The following is a 19,598-nucleotide window of genomic DNA, read 5'->3' as shown; positions in this document are numbered from 1 at the left end:
AGCTTGGTGTGTTCTCCCACCCCCACTTTCTTGCCCTTGTGCACCCTGCACTGTGCCACAGCCTCTCTCCCAGCCCCTTTTCCTGCGGACACCCAAGCTGCCAGAGGGTTCTCGCCAGACCCACAGGGATCCCTGAGCGGCAGGTCTGCCATCTCTCACTAGAGTTGGTAAGAAAATGGAACCACAGTTCACCAAAAGGCCCCAAGGAGGGGCTCCGGACTGAAGACAGTGACCCTGGGTACACACCCTCCATCTGGACCTTTCCCCTCTATAGCCTCCCTCCCCTTCCCCCAGTCAGAATCTTTGCTTTGGGGCCCAAGCCCTTGGCTAAGCTCCACCCCTCTCCCAGCATCCTAAAGTTTGGGGGCTGCATTCAAGTCAGAGATTTCCAAGTAGGGGGTGTGTTGGAGGGACTTCTAAGGGCAGCTTGTCCTGGAAGAATGGGGGAAAGGCAGTGTGTGTTGCTGTCCCTGAGGACATCTGTGTAGCTCCCTGGGAGACCCTCTGCCCTTTCCCCCTCCCACCAGCCCGGCGAACAGGGACCAAGCCTGCTTATTATCACCTGACGCTGCGCAGCCACTGATCCCATTGGTGGAGCCAGATTCGGTCTGGCTCTCTCGTTCTTTCTCCCTTCTCTGCCTCTCTCTCCTCCACGCTGCTTTGATTTCGCTCTTGCCTCTCTTCTTGCGCTGCTCAGCTGGGAACATCGTCTCACCAGGGGCAGCAGCGACGCGCGCTGCACAGCCAGACAGGAGCTGGCTGCAGGGCATGGAAGCAGCCTCCTTGGCAGCCGGGAGAGGAGCGAGCGCACACCACTGCCTGTGACCCAGGCGTCCGGCTGCTGTCCCCTGCCTGGGATCTCATCCACACAGAGGTCTCTCCCTGTCCTCCCTGCCAGCTTTTCCTCTGCAGAGTCCAGTGGAGCCAGGTGAGTACCCTTCCTCCCTGGAACATGCTGCTGTTGATCCTGAGTAGCCAGGAGCTGGGGGCGCTAGGGTCCTGCCACCACCCAGGGTGTCCACCTGGACTGCCAGGCCTGACGACCTTGTCCCCTCTCCCCCAGGCCTTGGGCAAAGTGGTTAATGTCTGAATCCAGTCTCTGGGGCACCATGGTTAGTCACCCCGTGACCATTCTGCTGCAGTCAGCGATGCCAACAGGGACAGCAGGGTGGGGGAAGCATTCCCTGTGGCAGGGTGGCTGTTCTGAATGGACATGGGGAAGGGGCACCGGTGTGAGCGGCATGTGTGTGTGCGCGCTTGCGAGTTGGCTGGAGGCTTGCTGGCGCAGATAGGTCCGTCTGCCTGCAATCATGCTCATGTGTGGGTTTTGAATGGTGTGAGGCATGTCTAGAAACACATCTTTCTGGCACACGTGAGGTACGTGTGTTGGGGGGACTTATCTGAGTAGCCTGTGGGTGTGCGTGGGTGGGGACACTATGAGGCAGTATATTTTGGGGTAACCACATCCCTTGTCATGTGTGTGGGAGTGTATGCAGACAGGGGCTTTCTATACAGGGAGGTGAGACCCAGAGCAGGATGGGGTGGGTAAAGAGAAGAGGGGGCAGAAACCATTGTCTGTGGGCAGAGCCATGTAGGTGCACAAACCTGTTGGCACGAAGGCTGAGGGCTGGCAGAGTGTGGCCAGAGGCAAACACATTTTCAAAGTCTGCCTTTGAGCCTGGTGATGATTCGAGAGAGAATACCAGACTTCGGGCGGGGGCTGCTGTGTGTATGAACACACATGTGTGTGCAAGCAGGCGTGTGGGTTGCGTGCCTTCTTGTGGAGGTGGCACGCACGCATGTTGGTGCCTGTGGCGTCCTCTTTTCCCCAAATATGGCTTGTGAGGAGGTGTGCGTGGACGTATGTGCGTGAGCCTGTGGACATGAACATGTCTGGGTGTGCATGGAGGTGACAGCTTGAAGAGGGAAAACTGCGGGGCATTCTTAGAATGTAGAAGGTGGCGGGAGGCACCTGAGTGTGTAGATGGGTGAGTAGGAGTGAGGACGTCTGTGGAGGTGTGGGACGCAGGTGGGTGGGCACTCTTGGCACATGTGTGTATGTGCGTGTGTGCCTGCCTGTGTGTGGGTGTGTACATGCCTGTCTTGGGGTGGATCCACACAGGAGTGTGAGTGTTTCTCGGGTGTTGCCTCAACCTGTTCCTCACACCCTGCCCTTCCCCAGTCTTCTGGGTGTAGAGAACTTGGGTTCACACCCACCCCTCTGTCCACCCCAGCTCACTCACTGCTGCCCTCCCAAGCTAGGGTGGGGACGTCATCTCAGCTTTCCCAGAACTGTAGGGAGGAAGGCACAAGCAGACACCCAGGTCCTGGAGACTCCTACCACCACACATAGCTGCCCCTATTTCTAGGAGGACTCTAAGGAGAGGCAGGAATAGGTGCCTGCTCATGGGACGAGTGTGGGCTGCTTCCGAGCGTGTAGGTGGGTGCCACTCAGGGCCTCTTCGGTAGGAGTGTGTCTGTGTTCGTGTGCGTGGGTGTGTGTGTGTGTGTGTGTGTGAGGCACATGTGTGTCTCCCTGGAAGCTTCTCACCAGGATCCCAAGAGATGGTAACTCCTCACTGTTCCACACCTGTCCCCATGAATTACAAGCTGGTTTATTATGGTAGCGTGGCTTCCAGACACCCAATCCCATCTGTTTGATTTTGGGGTGGGCCTGGTAGCATCCCCATGCTTATTTACCGTAGGATTCCCCATGCACAAAGCCACTGGCATTTTGGCTCTGGAGTGGGAGGCTAAGATGAAACAGGACTTGAGTGACACCTGGGGCAGGTAAGGGCCATCACCCTTAGCCTTCACCCTGTACTTGCCATCCAGGCAACTCACAGGTTAATACAGAGGTGCCAGGCTCTGGAGCAAGCTTAATTGACAGGAAGGTGTGGGCTGGATCCTCTGGAAGCTATAAATAAAAGTACCTGCTTTTGCAGGCACAAGATGCCCTCACCACTAGCTCCTGGGCAAGGGCAGGAGAAAAAGAGGGAGAAAGAAGAGAAGGAGGTGACACTTAGAAAAATGAGGGGTTCCGGGAGCTGGGCTGGAGGAAGGGATTGGAAAGCAGGAGACCAAATGCCCATGGAGAACGCCCCACCCCCATCTGCGGTCCCCTCCCAGACGCTGTCACTCCCCTTCCCTTCTCTATTCCCCATCCCGGAGCTAGGCCAACCAGGCCAGAGTCACCACCAGAGTCAGCTCTTCCCAGCTAAAGCACACATGAGAGTGAGCGTGATGAGGTCTTCTCATACCTGGATGAGCAGCAGACATAAGGGGAGAACCAAAGGAGGAAGACAGGGAGGGAGAGAAAATGCAGTTGCTTGAAAGGAAATGATAGAAGGAGGAAAAATACTGGGTGGAAACACCACGGACACCCACGCGTGCACACACGCCACACGTGTGTCCCTCCACTCTCACATATGAGGGGACACCACCTTAGCTTAATGATCAAGAGCTTGGGAGCGGGAGTTCAAATCATTTGCTCGCTGCCTGGCCTTGGGCAGGTTATTACCTTCCCGACCTCAGTTGCCTCATCTGTAAAATGGAGATAATGATAGTGTGTCGTTGCTTCCAAGCTTGCATGAGATGTCTGTGAAGTTGTGAGCACATGGCTGGCCCCCAATAGATGTTAATGTTAAAAGTAATGATTGAAAGGGGTCAAGAGAAGACTGGCCGAAGAGAAAGAGGGATCGTCAAACAAAGTTATGGGTGGAAAAAAGAGCTTGAAGCCGGCTGTGTCGCGTGCCCCTCCCACCACGAATGTGTCCACATGCACCATAGTGGCACTTGTCCTTCCAGCCATGTACCGTGGCAACCCTTGCTGACCCCAGCGAGGAAAGAGGCCTGAATCCAAGGGCCCTGGCACCTGTGAGCTCTTGGCTGTCACCTGCCCCAAGCCTCGCACCTCCGCTCCACAGCAGGTGCTTCCTGCGTTTCCTCCGCCTCTCACCCGTCCTCTCCACCCCCACCCCTTTCTCTTTTCACGCCTGCTGGCTGAGGGCCCCCTCCCTCCTCGGCTCCATCTGCTGCAAATCTGTCCCCGCCCGGCTTTGCAGCGTTCCCACTGCCTCTGCCACCTGTCAGGTGCCGTCTGCTCTGCAGACCCCTCCGAGGAGAGCAGAGAGCCCCCCGGGCAGGCACCCCGTTCCACCCTCCATCACCCTTCTCCAGCCTCCCCTGTGCAGTCTTTCCCATCTAATTCATGAGGCAGGTGGATTCCAGGGGTCCTTGAGGTTCTGCCTCAAAAGGGATATTGGGAAGAGGACATTCCAGAAAGCTCGCTGGGGGCAAGGGAGGTATTGACCCTCTTCTTCCTCCTCAGTCCCCACAGGAGACAACCCTGACGGGAGCATGGAGCTGCTGTCCACGCCCCACAGCATTGAGATCAACAACATCACCTGCGACTCCTTCCGCATCTCCTGGGCCATGGAGGACAGTGACCTGGAGAGGGTCACCCATTACTTCATTGACCTTAACAAGAAGGAGAATAAGAATTCCAACAAGTTCAAGCACCGGGTGAGTAGAAGGTGTCCCAGGAGCCCCTTCCCAGCTCCTGTTCCTGAAGGAAGCCGGATAAGGGAACACCTGGAAGTGACGGCTTGGAGTCAGAGGCCTGGTTAAAATCCACACTCTTCTTCTTGTGTCATTTTGGGAAAGTTACATGACCTCTCTGAGCCTGAGCTCCTTCCCCGGTGAAGAGGGAATAACAATGCCGAGCTTCGCGGGGTTGTGGAGAGGATGCAGTGAGTCATGTTTGCGTGGTGCTTGGCCCAGCGCCTAGCACAGAGGGAGCGCTGTTATCAGCGCCACGACTGAGACTTCAGGCAGGGGCAGAGAGCCTGGGTGGGGTGGGGCCGCAGGCATCGCCTATGGGGATGACGTCTCAAGTCTCGACAAAGCCCTGGCTCAGGACACAGCCGCGCTGTTGGCTGGATGGGCCACGCGGGCCTCGGTCTGGGCGGGGCCCTTTCGCTGTGGCCTCAGTTCTCCGTCTGCAGCCCCTCACCTGCTGGCCTGCCATTTGCTTGACTTAGAAAAGGAATAGGAGAGAGTCTTCCGTGGGTGTGTCCTTTTCTGGGGTTAAAAGCCAGTGTGGGGGTGGGTGGGAGGAAGCCCCCCATCCTCTCAAGCTGGCAGAGGCAGGGGGAGTGAGGCGGCCAGCTGGCTCCCAGGCCGACGGCACCGGCGTGGGTTACTCACCCTCTCTCTTTCTCTGGAACCAGCTCTCCCGATCTGGGTGTCTTTTGGCAGGCCAGTTGCCACGGTGACGTGAATGTTCAACACCACCCCCTTAACCCTCCCCCCCCAAAGAATAAGGCATATTTTCCCTTCCTCCCTGGCTTCTCAGCATTTGCCGTTGCCGTGGAGACGGCACTGCAGTGTGCAGAGCTCTCAAAGTCTCCTTAAAAAATGAAGGCCTTGCCGCCCTCAACTTTGTGGCTTTCCCCCTCCATTGCCAAGAGAACAGGGTGTCAGGAGGGTTCGAGGAGGGACCAAGGCTGGGGAGCGTCCGTGTGGCCTTCCCAGGAAAATGATGGCCAGGGTAGGAAGCCATTGGATCCTCAAGATTGGTCCTGCTCAGGAGAAACAGGGCCATCTGGGGAGTGGAGATTCTGGGGTGACGCCCAGATTGGGCATGAACCCCTGTTTGACGCCCGGCTCTCTGTCTGTACCCCATTTCTCAGGATGTCCCCACCAAGCTTGTGGCCAAGGCAGTGCCGCTGCCCATGACGGTGAGAGGCCACTGGTTCCTGAGCCCCCGCACGGAGTACAGCGTGGCCGTGCAGACAGCAGTGAAGCAGAGTGACGGGGAATACCTGGTGTCCGGCTGGAGCGAGACAGTGGAGTTCTGCACTGGGGGTGAGGCCCTGCTTTCACACCCCTGTCCTGCTGCTTGGCACGTCGGGCTTAGCTGTGGTCAAAGCGGGGCTTCCTGGTAGTCAAGCAAACACTGATGAACGCCTTCTGTCCACCAGGCAGCATGCTTGGGCCACAGGGAAGGCACACAGGCATGACACCCTCCCTGCCTCCAAAAGCCCGCCCTTTCCCTTCTCTCACTGGAGGCGGATGTGAACCCCACTAATCATGTTGGCAAGACCACTTCCATTAAGAAAGGGAGTTACTTTTCTGGCTTGGTACCAGATCACAGGCATCTTTTTAAACACTGTGGTCAAAGGTGCATGATGTAAAATTTGCCATCTTGATCATTTTGAAGTGTACAGTTCAATGGTATTAAGTATATTCACATTGTTGTGCAGCCAATCTCCAGAACCTTTTTTTCTTGGAAAACCCAAAACTCTACACCCATTAAACAACCACCCCCCACTTCCCTCTGCCGGCTATCATTCTACTTTCTGTTTCTATGAATATGAGTCCTCTAAGTATCTCATATCAGTAGAACAATTGTACAGGATTTGTCTTTTTGTGACTGGAATATACCAGAATTTACTTCCTTTTTAAAACTGGATAGTATTTCATTGTATGGATAGACGACATTTTGCTTAATCGATTATCTGTCAATGTGCACTTGGTGCAGCAATCACATTTCGCTTGTTCTGAGCCTCCACGTAGCCTGGGAAAATGGCCCCTGGTCAATGGCCCTGCAAACTCTCTTAGCAGAACTTAACTTGTAGACTCCAGCACAAGCAGCGGGCTTATGTGTGCTTGATCACTCGTGACTCAGGGTCTGCCCCCACAAGATTGCATTCTTTTGGTGTTCACGGTGAGAACTGCTCCAGATCTCTCTGTCACACGGAAGGGGCACGGAACATTCTCAGCCCCGGGCCTCTGAGGCTGCTGGCTCCATCCTTTGCCAAGATTTATGCCCCAAGTCTCCTTGAGCTGCTGTTGTCTTTTGAGTGGTGCTTTTTCTTTTTTTTCTACTTCTGTCTTTTTTTTTTTTTTTTTTTGAGATGGAGTCTCGCTCTTGTCGCCTCCTGGCTGGAGTGCAGTGGCATGATCTTGGCTTACTGCAACCTCTGCCTCCTGGGTTCAAGCGATTCTCCTGCCTCAGCATCTTGAGTAGCTGGGATTACAGGCGCCCACCACCACACCTGGCTACTTTTTTTTGCATTTTTAGTACAGATGGGGTTTCACCATGTTGGCCAGACTGGTCTTGAACTCCTGACTCAGGTGATCCGCCCGCCTAGGCCTCCCAAAGTGCTGGGATTACAGGCATGAGCCACCATGCCCAGCCTTTTTGATTTTTATTTTTTGAGACAGGGTCTTGCTCTCTTGCCCAGGTTGGAGTGCAGTGGCACGATCATGGCTCACTGCAACCTCAACAGCCTCCTCCCCGCGAGCCCAAGTGATCCTCCCTCCTCAGCTTCTGGCCTCCTGAGTAGCTGGAACTACATGCACATGCCACCACTCCTGGCTAAGTTTTGATAGTTTTTGTAGAGATGGGGTTTTTCCATGTTGGTCAGGCTAGTCTCAAACTCCTGGGCTCAAGTGATTTTCTGCCTCGGCCTCCCAAAGTGCTGGGGTCACAGGCGTGAACCACTGCGGCTGGCTGAGTGGTGTTTTTTCTTAGTTCTGCTGCAGAACCCCACTCTCTGGAGGCCTCTTGCTCCTGGAGGGGAAAGCTCAGTTTCCCCTGAGACCTCCATGTGCAGTGGGCATTTAATTCAAATTGGGGATCTGGCTGCTATCCAGTCCACACTCCTCTCTCCAAACCAAGCACCCTGGCCAGCAATGCATCCACAAAGAGGGAAGGGCAGCTTCTTCTAATTTGTACCAACGAGCTGTATGTGCCAGCAGCAGCCTTCCTGGGGCTCCAGGGTTCAATGTTGCTATCCTGTTTCCAGCCTTCCCTGTTTCTCCTGAGATGCTCAAGCTGAAAGCCATTGCTCCAGACCCAGGACTGCCTAAACATTGCCTGATCTCACTTCTCCCTAGCGCCTCAGGAGCCCTCACCTGTAGCTACAGCTGGCTTCCATGGGGGGATGTGGGCAGCCTCTTATCTACTGGGTTTGAAGGGCTTTCCCAAAAGGACCTCAAGCCCTCTCAAGTCTTCCTTTTTCCCATGAGTCCTCTTTTCACATGAGGATAGTCTAGGATCACAGCCCCTGGGCACCCTGGCGGGATTACTGGGCAGCCCTCTGCCTTTTTCTGACCGGAGAGCCCCGAGCCTCTGGCAGTGTGGTTGCAGAGGTGATGAGGACAGACAGCATGCAGTGCTCTGTGTTTCTAGCAGAGGCCAGCTGGCCTGTTCCCATCTGAGTTTAAGGTTCTGCAACTGTCTAGTCGCCTCTGCTGTTCCGACAGACAGAGGTTGGCCGGCACGCACAGTGTGGGGTGGGGTGGGGACAGGAGGTGTTTGTGCTCCTCAGCTGGCCCTCAGCTCACCCACTGCATCTGGGATCTTGCAGATTATGCCAAGGAGCACCTGGCTCAGCTGCAGGAGAAGGCCGAGCAGATCGCAGGCCGCATGCTCCGCTTCTCCGTCTTCTACCGCAACCATCACAAGGAGTACTTCCAGCATGCCAGGTATGGGTGCGGGCTCCCGGCTGGACCCGCCAGGCCTCTCCTCCCTCCCAGCCCTTCCTGCTCCTGTCCTGGCTGTCTGAGGTCACCCCCACCCCCGTGGCTGCCAGTTCCTCCTCTAGGATTGACATGCCCTGACGTCACCAGGCTGGCTCTGAATTGACTGCTGCTTTGGGGATTGGGCTCAGGAAAGATCAAGGGCTCTGGGGACAGGGCCTTCTGCAAGAGTGTTGTACTAACGAGCCTGGGAGAACGAGGTCTGGGTTTGCTTCCGCTCTGGGACAGTTCTTTTCACGGGGGTCTACCACCACAGGTCTCTCTGATTCAGGCCCTGGGGCCAAAGGGGAGGTGGCAGGGAGTGCATAAAATGAATGTTCTGATCACAAAAGGTTCAAGGAAGCACCCAGCTCGTCGCTTTTCAAACTGGGTGCTCCCTCCAGGGAGACATGTCAGTGAACCCCTTAGAATGCTGCCATGGAGTTGGGAGGACCAGAGGATGAGGCTTGATGGGCCCCACACCTGATGTCCAACCAGAACAGCCTCAATTTTATTTGCCTGTGACCCTTCCACGTATCATTTCTTTTGGGGAAAAAAAGAGAGATGCTGCAGTCTAAAAGTGTTCAAAAATTGGTGATCTGATCCAACACCCTTGGCCTACAGAAGAGGAGCACGAGGCCCAGAGGGAAGCAGCTGTTCATCTGAGCCAGGGAGTCGCTTGTCACTGAAGACAGCCAGGATCAGGCAAGAGTGAGGCAGGACCAGGAGTACCCACCCTCCCCAGGCCTGCTGGAAAGTGCTCCAAGACCACATCCTTCTGAGGCTCAGCCAGGACAAGCAGCTGCTCTGCCTTTTTTTTTTTTTTTGAGACGGAGTCTCTTGCTGTCACCCAGGCTGGAGTGCAGTGATCTCCGCTCACTGCAACCTCTGCCTTCTGGGTTAAAATGATTCTCCTGCCTCAGTCTCCTGAGTAGCTGGGACCACAGGTGTGCGCCACCATACCGGGCTAATTTTTGTATTTTTAATGAAGCAGGGTTTCACTATGTTGGCCAGGCTGGTCTCAAACTCCTGACCTCAGGTGATCCACCCACCTCAGCCTCCCAAGGTGCTGGGATTACAGGCATGAACCACTGTGCCTGGCCTCTGTCTGCCTTTATCCTTAGAGTCAGGGCAGTTTTAACCTCAGGGCAGTGAGGACCTTGGGAGTCTTTGGGGTTTGTATTAAAGAAGCAAGGCCTGCTTGGTGGCTCAAACCTGTAATCTCAGCATTTTGGGAGGCCAAGATGGGATCGCTTGAGCCCAAGAGTTCAAGATGAGCCTGAGCAACATAGTGAGACCCCGGTCTCTACAAAAAATTTAAAGAATTAGCCGGGTGGGATCACTTGAGCCCAGGAGTTCGAGCTTGCAGTGAGCTGTGATTGTACCACTGCACTCCAGCCCGGAAAGTGAGTCAGTGGCCCAGTTTGGACTCCTTTATCAGCGAGAATGAGAGAGACAGGGAGCACCCATGTGTGCCAGGCACCTTACTTGGTGCCAGGATGTAAAGATAAAGGCAGAGTTCACCCTTTTGAGAACCTCAGAATCCAGTCAGAGAGACAGTATGGAAAGATTTCATGTGAAAAGTACGTGTAATTGTTGAGCACAGTTCAGTGTCCTGGCCAGGTGAAGTGACTCACACCTGCAATCCTAGCACTTTGGGAGGCCAAAGCCAGAGGATCACTGGAGGCCAGGAGTTCAGCCTGGGCAACATAGTTAGAAGACTGGGTGTCCTGCACATAGTAGGCAGCCAAATATTTGTCAAGTGCAGGTGTCTGCTGTTCCTGGAAGGTTTTAGGGGGGAGCAGACGTGTGGCTGAGGCTTGAAGGCTGATTAGAAGTTTGCTAAGCCAAACGGAGGAAGGTGGAGAGGGCGGTCAGTGCAGCAGAGGGAAGAGTCCTGCACAGGGGGCACAGAGGCAGGAGACTGCATGTGCAGGGGGTGGGTAAGTAGGTGTGATGGCAGGAGGAGGGGAGTGGCAAGGAGACCACAGAGATCAGATCATGAGCCGCCATGCTTTTCACGCACGCCCCATGAAAGGGTTTCAAGCTGGGGAGTGACAGCTTCACATCTCTTCTCTGAGAAGGAGTGGGCTGGATGAATCCCTCTCCAGGGCCCTCTCTGCTCTTACATTCTGGAATGTTCTATTTGCAACTAGTGGAGGCGGCTGGGGGAGGGCTGGGAGCTGGGCTGGCTCCCTCCCTCCTCGACCACACGCAGCAGCCAAGCCTCAGCCCGGCTCACCAGCCGCATCTTCTCTTCCCTTTGGCGTGTCTCCCTGGGGTGGGCAGGACCCACTGCGGGAACATGCTGCAGCCCTACCTGAAGGACAACAGCGGCAGCCACGGCTCCCCCACCAGCGGTATGCTCCACGGGGTCTTCTTCAGTTGCAACACGGAGTTCAACACGGGCCAGCCCCCGCAGGACTCCCCCTACGGCCGCTGGCGCTTCCAGATCCCAGCTCAGCGCCTCTTCAATCCCAGCACCAACCTCTACTTTGCGGACTTCTACTGCATGTACACGGCCTACCACTATGCTATCCTGGTGCTGGCGCCCAAAGGCTCCCTGGGGGACCGCTTCTGCCGCGACCGCCTGCCCCTCCTGGACATTGCTTGCAACAAGTTCCTGACCTGCAGCGTGGAGGATGGGGAGCTGGTCTTCCGCCACGCCCAGGACCTCATCCTGGAGATCATCTACACCGAGCCCGTTGACCTGTCCCTGGGCACCCTGGGGGAGATCAGCGGTCACCAGCTCATGAGCCTGTCTACTGCCGATGCCAAGAAGGACCCCAGCTGCAAGACCTGCAACATCAGCGTGGGCCGCTAGGGACTCCTGGGGAGCTGGGGGGCGAGGGAGAGAGGAGCAGAAGGTGGAGGTGGGTAGCCCAGGTTCAGGGAGCTTGCTTTCTCTCTCCTGCCCCCCTGCTCCCTCCACTCTGCCCAGCTGCCCTCCCCCCGCCCCTTGGCATTGGAGGCAACAGACGGTGGTCCTCTTGGTAAGTGTGGCCCACCCCCGGCCTGGTGGACGTGGAAAGGCTTCTCCTCCTCCGTAGCTGGCAGCTGGGCTGGATTTCTGGAGAACTTCCCTTTTCCTCTGGTTTCCTTATCCTACTGTTCTTTGCCTCGTCCAGGTCTCTATCTCCCAAAGACCTGCCCACCTCCTGGGGCTCTCCCAGGGAAGCCCCTCTGGGCCAAAGCCCACGTGTAGCTTGGCTGCCTCCAGAGGAGATGCAGAGAGCTGTGGGGCGATCTTTCTTAGTCCCACTCACCCCACTCAGGGCCAACCACAGAATGCCCCCTCCCTGCTGGGCTGGGTCTCTGGGGCTTCCCACTCCAGGCCTGGATCCCTTCCTTGTATAAATAGTCTCCTGCACCACCATGACACCCCGGCTGCTCCTTGCCCCAAAGAACCCTCTTCCTGCATGGGAGAGCTGTCCCTCCTTCTCCACCTGCCCACCGGGACACTCCCCCTGCTCTCTGGAAAGGAATTCTCTTTCTTCTCTTGGCCCTGGGGGGCGTCAGGCTGTCGGATGTTCCTTCCTTCCACACCCCAGCATACCTTCTCCTTGCTTAGAGTGTGGGGGTCTGAGACAGCAGCCACTGGGGTTGAGGAGGGGGAGGAGACCCCTGAGACCCAGAAGTGCCCCTTCCTCAGCTGGGAGTGGGCCGCCTCATGCTCTGCTGGGGCCTGGCATGGAACATGAGATCTGCAAGCTGTCCCGCGGGCCCCGGCACCCCGCCCAGCCGTGCACTTTGCTCACTCGCTCTGCCACGGTGCCGTGACTGTACTGTGCCCGTGCGTGACCTGGACTGTGGACCCTCTGCTGCTCCACCTCTCCCCTGCCCACTGGCTCTGTCTGCTCTCCTGCCACCCTGCTGGCCGGGAGCCCTTCCCCGGGGAGTTCTTGGTGACGTCCTTCCCGGGCCTCCTTGTGTTTTTGCCTCATTCCTACTGTCGCACAGGTCACGAGGGTGGACTCCCTACAATCAGCAAAGCAAACAGAGAGCCTGTGGGAGGGGCTGACAGCAGCCACCGGCTGTTTGGGTAATGACGGAGGTGACATCAGGCGGAGAAGAGTGCAGCCTCACAGTGACTTTCTCAGAGGTGACAGAGATGATGGATGAGCAGCTGGATTTCCATGATGAAGGACGGAAGCAGCGGCGGGCCGGCAAGACCGTACCTCGGTGAGGGGCAGGTGGACAACTATCGCCTCTCTGTAGCCACGGGGAGTTGTGTGGCCAGCTTTCTCTCTGGGATGGGTCCAGGGGCCTGGAGGCTTGGGGAGAGGTGTGGAGAAGGAGAGAACATGGCCCAGGCCCTTTCCTTCCGCCTGTGCTGACAGCATTGCTGTAGGGGTGGCCTGTTGCCCTCCCCGGCCCTCATGTCCCCCCAGGGCTGGGGTCCACCTGCCTGTGCTGTGCTTGCGACGTGCATCAATAAACCACCATGGCCTGAGGGCCCTGCTCGTCTCAGTCCATTTGAGCTGCTGTGACACAATACCACAGACTGGGTGGCTCAAACACCGCAGATTCATTTCTCATAGTTCTGGAGACTCAGGAGGTCAAGATCAAGGTGCTGGCAGAAGCTGTGTCTGGTGAGGGCCTGCTTCACAGATGGCTCTTTTCACTGTGTCCTCACAGGGTGAAAGGGATGAGCAAGCTCTCTGGCCCCTCTTTTTTTTTTTTTTTTTGTAGAGTTGGGGGGTTTCACCTTGTTGCCCAGGCTGGCCTCAAACTCCTGGCCTCAAGTGATCCTCCCACCTAGGCCTCCCAAAGTGCTTGGGATTATAGGCATGAGCCACTTCTCCAGGCCATCTTGGGCCTGTTTCATAAAGGCACTAATCCCATTTATGTGGCCCCACCCTCATGACCTCATCTCCTTCCAAGGCCCCGCTTCCTAAAACCATCACCTTGGAGTTAGAATTTCCACCTAGGGCTGGGCACGGTGGCTCACGCCGGTAATCCCAGCACTTTGGGAGGCTGAGGCAGGTGGATCACAGGAGGTCAGGGGTTCAAGACCAGCCTGGTCAATATGGTGAAACCCCATCTCTACTGAAAATACAAAATTAGCTGGGCGTGGTGGTGGGCACCTGTAATCCCAGCTACTCAGGAGCCTGAGGCAGGAGAATTGCTTGAACCCAGGAGGCAGAGGTTGCAGTGAGCTGAGACTGTACCATTGCACTCCAGCCTGGGTGACAGAGTGAGACTCCATCTCAAAAATAATAAAACAAAATAAAATAAATGTCAACCTGGGATTTAGAGGGGACATAAACATTCAGACTATAGTGCCCCATCTCTTTGGGCCAGTGATTGGGTGGGTGAGTTCTGCAAACCACAGAGGAGCTCAGGTGGGAATGCCCACAGGACGGGCCACCTGGAATCAGCTCAAAGGGAGCACCTGGTCCACTGTGGGAGGCGGGGCTCAGGATGTAGAGCTGAGTCTCCAGCTTGGAAGGGACTTTGGAGTCTTTTGGTCCCACCCAGTGTTTCCCATATGGGGCCTCCCACATGGGGCCTCCTAGGAGAGGACCCGTAGCATCTGGAGACTCCATTTGAAGCCTCTGGAGGCTTTGAAGCCTTCCTACTATAGCTGCTTGCCATTGCTCCAGACCCAGATGCCACCAAATGTCCCTGTCCCAAGTGCCTGAGTGTGCCTGCTCCCCGACAGAGCTCCCGTTTACAGATCCGAGTCACTTCTGCATCTATCATTTTATTATCATTATCATTATTATTTTTGAGATGGAGCCTCACTATGTCATCCAGGCTGGAGTGCAGTGCACGATCTCAGCTCAGTGTAACCTCCCCCTCCCAGGTTCAAGCAATTCTCCAGCCTCAGCCTCCCAAGTAGCTGGGACTACAGGTACATGCCACCACGGCTGCATAATTTTTGTACGTTTAATAGAGATGAGCTTTCACCATGTTGGCCAGGCTGGTCTCGAACTCCTGACTTCAAGTGATCCACCCACCTCAGCCTCCCAAAGTGCTGGGATTACAGGCATGAGTGAGCCACCGTGCCTGGCCATTATTTTTATTTCTTGAGACAGGGTCTTCCTCTGTTGTCCAGACTGGAGTGCAGTGGCACGATCATGGTTCACTGCAGCGTCAACCTCTGGTACCCAAGTGATCCTCCCATCTCAGCCTCCAGAGCAGCTGGGACCACAGGCATATGCCACCCTGCCCAGCTAGGTTTTAAGAAATGTTTTATTTTGTAGAGATGGGGTTTCCCTGTGTTGCCCAGGCTGGTCTCAAACTCCTGGGCTTAAGTGATCCTCCTGCCTCCCAAAGTGCTGGGTTTGAGTCACTGCACCTGGCCTGCATCTATTACGAACTTATTGATATGGTCCTGTGCTGGAGTAGGAAAGCTCTAGAGAAGTCAAAGTCCTCACCAACACTGCCTGACTCAAGGCCACGTTCATGTGTGTCATCCAGAGCTCAGGGCACAGCCTTTTTGGGGTAGAAAGGAAAGCGGAAGGGCAGATGACGGCTCCTGAGGGCCTACTATGCACCAGACACCTGGGCGCTGTCACACACATCAGCTTCTTTAGTCTTCACGATGGTTCTGGGGAGTATTATTCCCACTTAACAGAAGTAGAAACTGAGGCACAAAGCCTTGCTCATGTCTCACAGCCAGTAAGTGACAGTGCCCAGGCTTTGACTGAGAAACCAGAATCTTCCCCTTTTTCGCCCTATGCCTGTCTCCTCTAGTGTATGTCAGGGGCTACCTGGGATAGTCCTGTTTCAGACACAGCGACACCCCCAGGGGTCCCCTCCACAAAGCTAGTTAAGCAAGTCTGTGCCTAGTTCCAGAATATCACCAGGGGGGGCTGTGGAGTCACAGATGGCATGGAAGCTTATTTTAAAGCCATAGTGGAGCGGAGCAGGACATGGTGTCATGCACCTGTGGTCCTAGCTACTTGGGAGGCTGACGTGGGAGGATCACTCGAGCCCAGGAGTTCAAGGCTGCAGTAAGCTGTGATCATGCCACTGCAGTCCAGCTTGGGTCACAGAGCGAGACTCCAAGTTTTCAAAAACAAAGGGAGTAGTGGGCAGTAGCTCAAATCCAGCATTCTGAGGATGGAGTGACTCAGGATCAACCCTTCTGCCTCTGGGCGGGCCCGCACAGGATTCTCCACTCCCAGCTGATAGGGTTTCAGTCCTCCAGAGGGTCAGGCTCCAGTCTTCCTTTTGCGAACCCTTTTGGGTTTCTTGGGAGGAGAGATTGGCTCCCAGAGACCTCATAGTGCAGCATGAAGGCAGAACGGAGGTAGGACTATGGGGGTCCCCAGGCAGGTTCCTTCGGGGAGCCTTCTGCTTCTCCTTCCTCTGTCCAGATGGCAAGTCCCGGCGTGCAGCCAACCCTGCCACACTTGCTCGAAGCACCAGTCAGACAGAGCGGGGTCAGAAGGTCCGCTGGAGTCCACCCTGGGGTCCTTTCTGGCCTGTTCTGACTTGGTGGAGGGAGAGAGGTCCACGTGCCAGTGCACACACACACACCCCTACACACGTACCCTCCCTGGGCTGGATTTAGAGGACAGCCTAGAAGGCACAGACTGCTCCCAGGTGAGGGACAACCCTGAACCCATAGCTGCCACTGCCCAGCTGAGGGGCCCTGAGTTAGCTCTGTCGACAGTGGCAGTGCAGGCAGCCAGGGAAAACAAAGTGGCAGCCACAAGGGGAGGCTTCAGATTCCAGGTGAGGGGTTCCGCTGTGCAGGCACAAACACACAGACATACCTGACACAAACACATGGTGGCACACGCTTGGTCCCCGACACACACAACTCACAACCGAAACTCCTCTTCTCCGGTGCACACCCACACTTCACTGCCGTTCCTCTGTCCCTGGACCAGCATCTTTCCTTTTAACCCTGGGCATTCCACAAAGTGGAGGGAGGGGAGGCACCCGCTCTGAGCACGCCAGCAGTTTCATTCGGCTTTGGTATGTGTCTCTTCTCCATGCTAGGAAAGAGGTGGCTGGGGTCCCAAGGAAAGGGACGAGGAGGGTCCATTCCCCGAAGTGGAGGGAGGCCTTCAGGAAGCGGAGCTGAGGTGATTGGCCATAAAATAGCTTGGCCACAACATCTGGAGGAGATTGAAACCAGATGTTCAAGGGATGGGGGAAGGGAGGGTGTGGGATGGAGGGGGCTGGGGCAGCAGAGGCGGCAGCTCTGGTTGGCGGGAGGCTGGGCTGGGGACTCAGGGTTCTCTGGGGAAGACATCTGGCTGCCCTGTCCCTCACTCTCCAAGTCAGGCATTACTATTTTTGCAAACTGGAGCAACAGGTCTTTTCACAGATTCTAGAATCAGCCTTGTGCGTAGGGACAGTCAAGTACAGGGTGTGACTTGGGAGGTGCCCAGAAAGGGCCACCAGCTCACCAGAAATATGTCCCTTGCTGCCCTGCAGCCCCCTCCTTGCTGTGGGCTCAGCATTGCCCCTCCGGCAGGGGGAATTCTACACTAAGCTCCTAGTGCCTGCCTGGAAACTACTTTTGTACCTGAAAGTTTCCTTTTAGCACAGGAGTAGATTTATCTGGGAGCTAGCAGAGGAAAGGAAAAGCAGACCCATTTATTAAGAGCCCCCTCTTTGCCAGGCACCATGACCGGCTCTCTTCAAAGGCTCTCATTCCTTCTTGTTTTTCCTGTCACTCAGACTGGAGTGCAGTGGTGTGATCTCAGCCCACTGCAGCCTCAACCTCCCAGCTCAAGCAATCTCCCATGTCAGCCTCCTGCATAGCTAGGACTACAGGCATGCACCACCACTCCCAGATAATTTTTTAAACATTTTTTGTAGAGACAGGGTCTTGCTACGTTGCTCCGGCTAGTCTCAAACTCCTGGGCTCAAGTGATCCTCCCACCTTAGATTCCCAAAGCATTTGGGATTACAGGCACGAGCCACCTCATTTCACAACCATATCATCCCACACTGAAGAACCTGAGGTTCAAAGAAGTGACTCATCCAGGGTCACATAGCCACCAAATGATGGAGCGGGTGTTCAAAATGGGTTTTGTTTGCTCTCAAGCTTGTCACCTTTTTACTGCTGGGGATCCTGTAGGGTTAGAGGGAGGGGCAGGGAAAAAGAGAAAAAGGGAGTGAGGGACAGAGTCAGGCACTCAACTTTCCTTGTTTTACAACTGAGCCAACACTTGTCCCTGGAAGCTGCCACATCTCTGCTGAGGGCCCCAGTCATTTCAATTGCCTGGTGCCCTGCCCTCTGACTGCTTCGGAGACAAGACGTTGGATTTTCAAATCTGTCTCTCAGGACATGGCAGGAAGGGTGCTGGGGACAGGTGATAGGTTTAGGGAGCAGAGGACCAGGGAGGGGGCAGCGGGCCAATGTCACAGAGCTAAGCGTAGCAGAGCCAGGTCTCCTGACTGCCAGGCTCATGCTGCCCTCTTGGCCGAGGGCTCCAGAAAGTCCGAAGCTCCCAGGGATGTGCTCACCTTGACCTGGCTACTGGGGCTTGGAGTGTAGGGTCGGGGCAGCTGCATCCTGGCTTTTCCCATGTGAATGCTTATCATGAGCGCAGGACCCTGGGGGACCTCAGCTAAGCCCCCAGGGGACCTCAGGTGCTGGACACAGGAGGGGCAAGTGCATCTTCCTCTACCATGGAATCACCTGCGCAGAGGGGCAGCTGCACTGGGTGGGGGTGGGGGGCTCGTCTAGAACCCTGGGCAGCTAGAAGGTGAGGGTAGGCTGGGCCTGCAGAATGCATCAATTTACCGAATTCTGAAATACGCATCAGTGGCCTGCAACCAGCGCCTGAGGGGCTTCCATCACCTGAGGAGGCAGATCCTTGCTCCTCCTCCACTTCCTCCTCTTCCTCTCCATCCTCTCCCTCCTTTCTCCCCCCCCTCCTCTCCAGCCACCATCTTGTCTTCCTCAGAACTCTCTAGCCTCCGTCCTCTGAGTGTTCCTCCTCTTCCTCCCTGTCCTCTTCCTCTTCGTCCTCCCCTCTCCTCCCTCTCTATCAAAGGGATGCCCTTATCCTTGCTTTGGGCTGCCTCCTGCTTGATTGCAAGCACTTGGGGGTGGACATCTGGGCATCCAGATAGGTCTGTACACTTGCTTCTTGGCTGACCAGGGCAGAGGATCTGAAACTGCCATGTGGACCTTCTTGGTGGTCTTCAAAATCTTTGTTCACTCCATGGGGTGGGTTGGGAGCGCCCACTGTGGCTGGGGCTCCTGCATTGCATCAGTTTGGGTGTGGGTGGTCTCTGAGATACTCTGTGCCAAAGTTCTCCTGGCTGGGCCTTCCCTCGACCTAGGGCACTATAGCCCCTTGCCCACCTCTGAAGAGGGGCCTGCAGAACATCTGGAGGGCTCGCTGCCTTGGGTTCTTGAGTTGCTGGAGGAACCTGTGTTTGTGGGTGGTGGAGTGTTGAGCCGTGTGTCCAGGTGGCTGCATGGGTTATCCTGAGCCTGCCTCTAGCTGGGGGTTGGTGTCCATAAGGACCCTGTTTGGGGTGGGGGGACCCAATGTATCTCTGTGGGTTGGAGCCCCTGCCTGGACAGGGTTATGACCCTGGCCTGTGAGCTGGGACTGTGGTCCTTGGAGCTTCCGAAGGACCCAGAGGGCTGGTAAGGTGACTTATGGCCACTGACCACCAACTTCGTGGCAGAGCTCATGCCAAGTGGGTGGGCAATGTCTGGGTGAGATGCCCAGACAGCTGCACCAGTGTAGGGATCTTTCCATTCTGTCATGGCCCTCCAGGCTGTCCTGAGCCTCCTTTTCAGGGGAAGAAGCAGCAGGGAGGAGTGGCTGTGACATCACAGCCTGTGACTTTACTGGCGCAACAAGCAGTAACCCCTCTGGGCACCTCTAGCTCTCTCTTAGGGCCCCGGGGCCACATTGGTGGTCAGGCCTGGAGGAGACAGCTGCAGACTGAGCAGTAGAGCAGGCTGGCTTCCTGGAAGAAGAGAGCCCTGTGTACACATCCGACACTCGCAGCATGCCTGGTTTCCACTAGTACCTTCTGCTTAAAGAGCCAAGATGGAGTCCCCCATGCCAGGCTGCTTCCTGGGAGTGGGGGCCCCTGCAGGTCCAGACAGCATCTGGCACAGCCTCAGGAAG

At 55.9% G+C, this 19,598-nt stretch overlaps 1 protein-coding gene across 2 annotated transcripts; it reads left to right on the top strand.

The window, feature by feature from the left end:
* The first annotated feature begins 380 nt into the window (after positions 1-380).
* On the top strand, positions 381-13,004 carry PHYHIP (phytanoyl-CoA 2-hydroxylase interacting protein). 2 transcript variants are annotated; one of them, XM_011939823.1, is made up of 6 exons: positions 384-928; positions 3,808-3,929; positions 4,331-4,524; positions 5,694-5,868; positions 8,379-8,496; positions 10,819-13,004. In XM_011939823.1, the coding sequence occupies exons 3-6, from the start codon at positions 4,360-4,362 to the stop codon at positions 11,351-11,353; spliced, it is 993 nt and encodes a 330-aa protein (XP_011795213.1). In that variant the 5' UTR covers positions 384-928; positions 3,808-3,929; positions 4,331-4,359; the 3' UTR covers positions 11,354-13,004. The 2 variants fall into 2 exon arrangements, with proteins under 2 accessions (XP_011795212.1, XP_011795213.1); XM_011939822.1 differs by lacking the exon at positions 3,808-3,929 and having other exon boundaries at positions 381-928.
* Positions 13,005-19,598: the final 6,594 nt, after the last annotated feature.

Source organism: Colobus angolensis, unplaced genomic scaffold, assembly GCF_000951035.1.
Source record: "Colobus angolensis palliatus isolate OR3802 unplaced genomic scaffold, Cang.pa_1.0 Scaffold184, whole genome shotgun sequence".
NCBI lineage: Eukaryota > Metazoa > Chordata > Mammalia > Primates > Cercopithecidae > Colobus > Colobus angolensis.
Note: the sequence above shows the minus strand (reverse complement) of the source record. Positions and strands in the feature narration are given on the sequence as shown.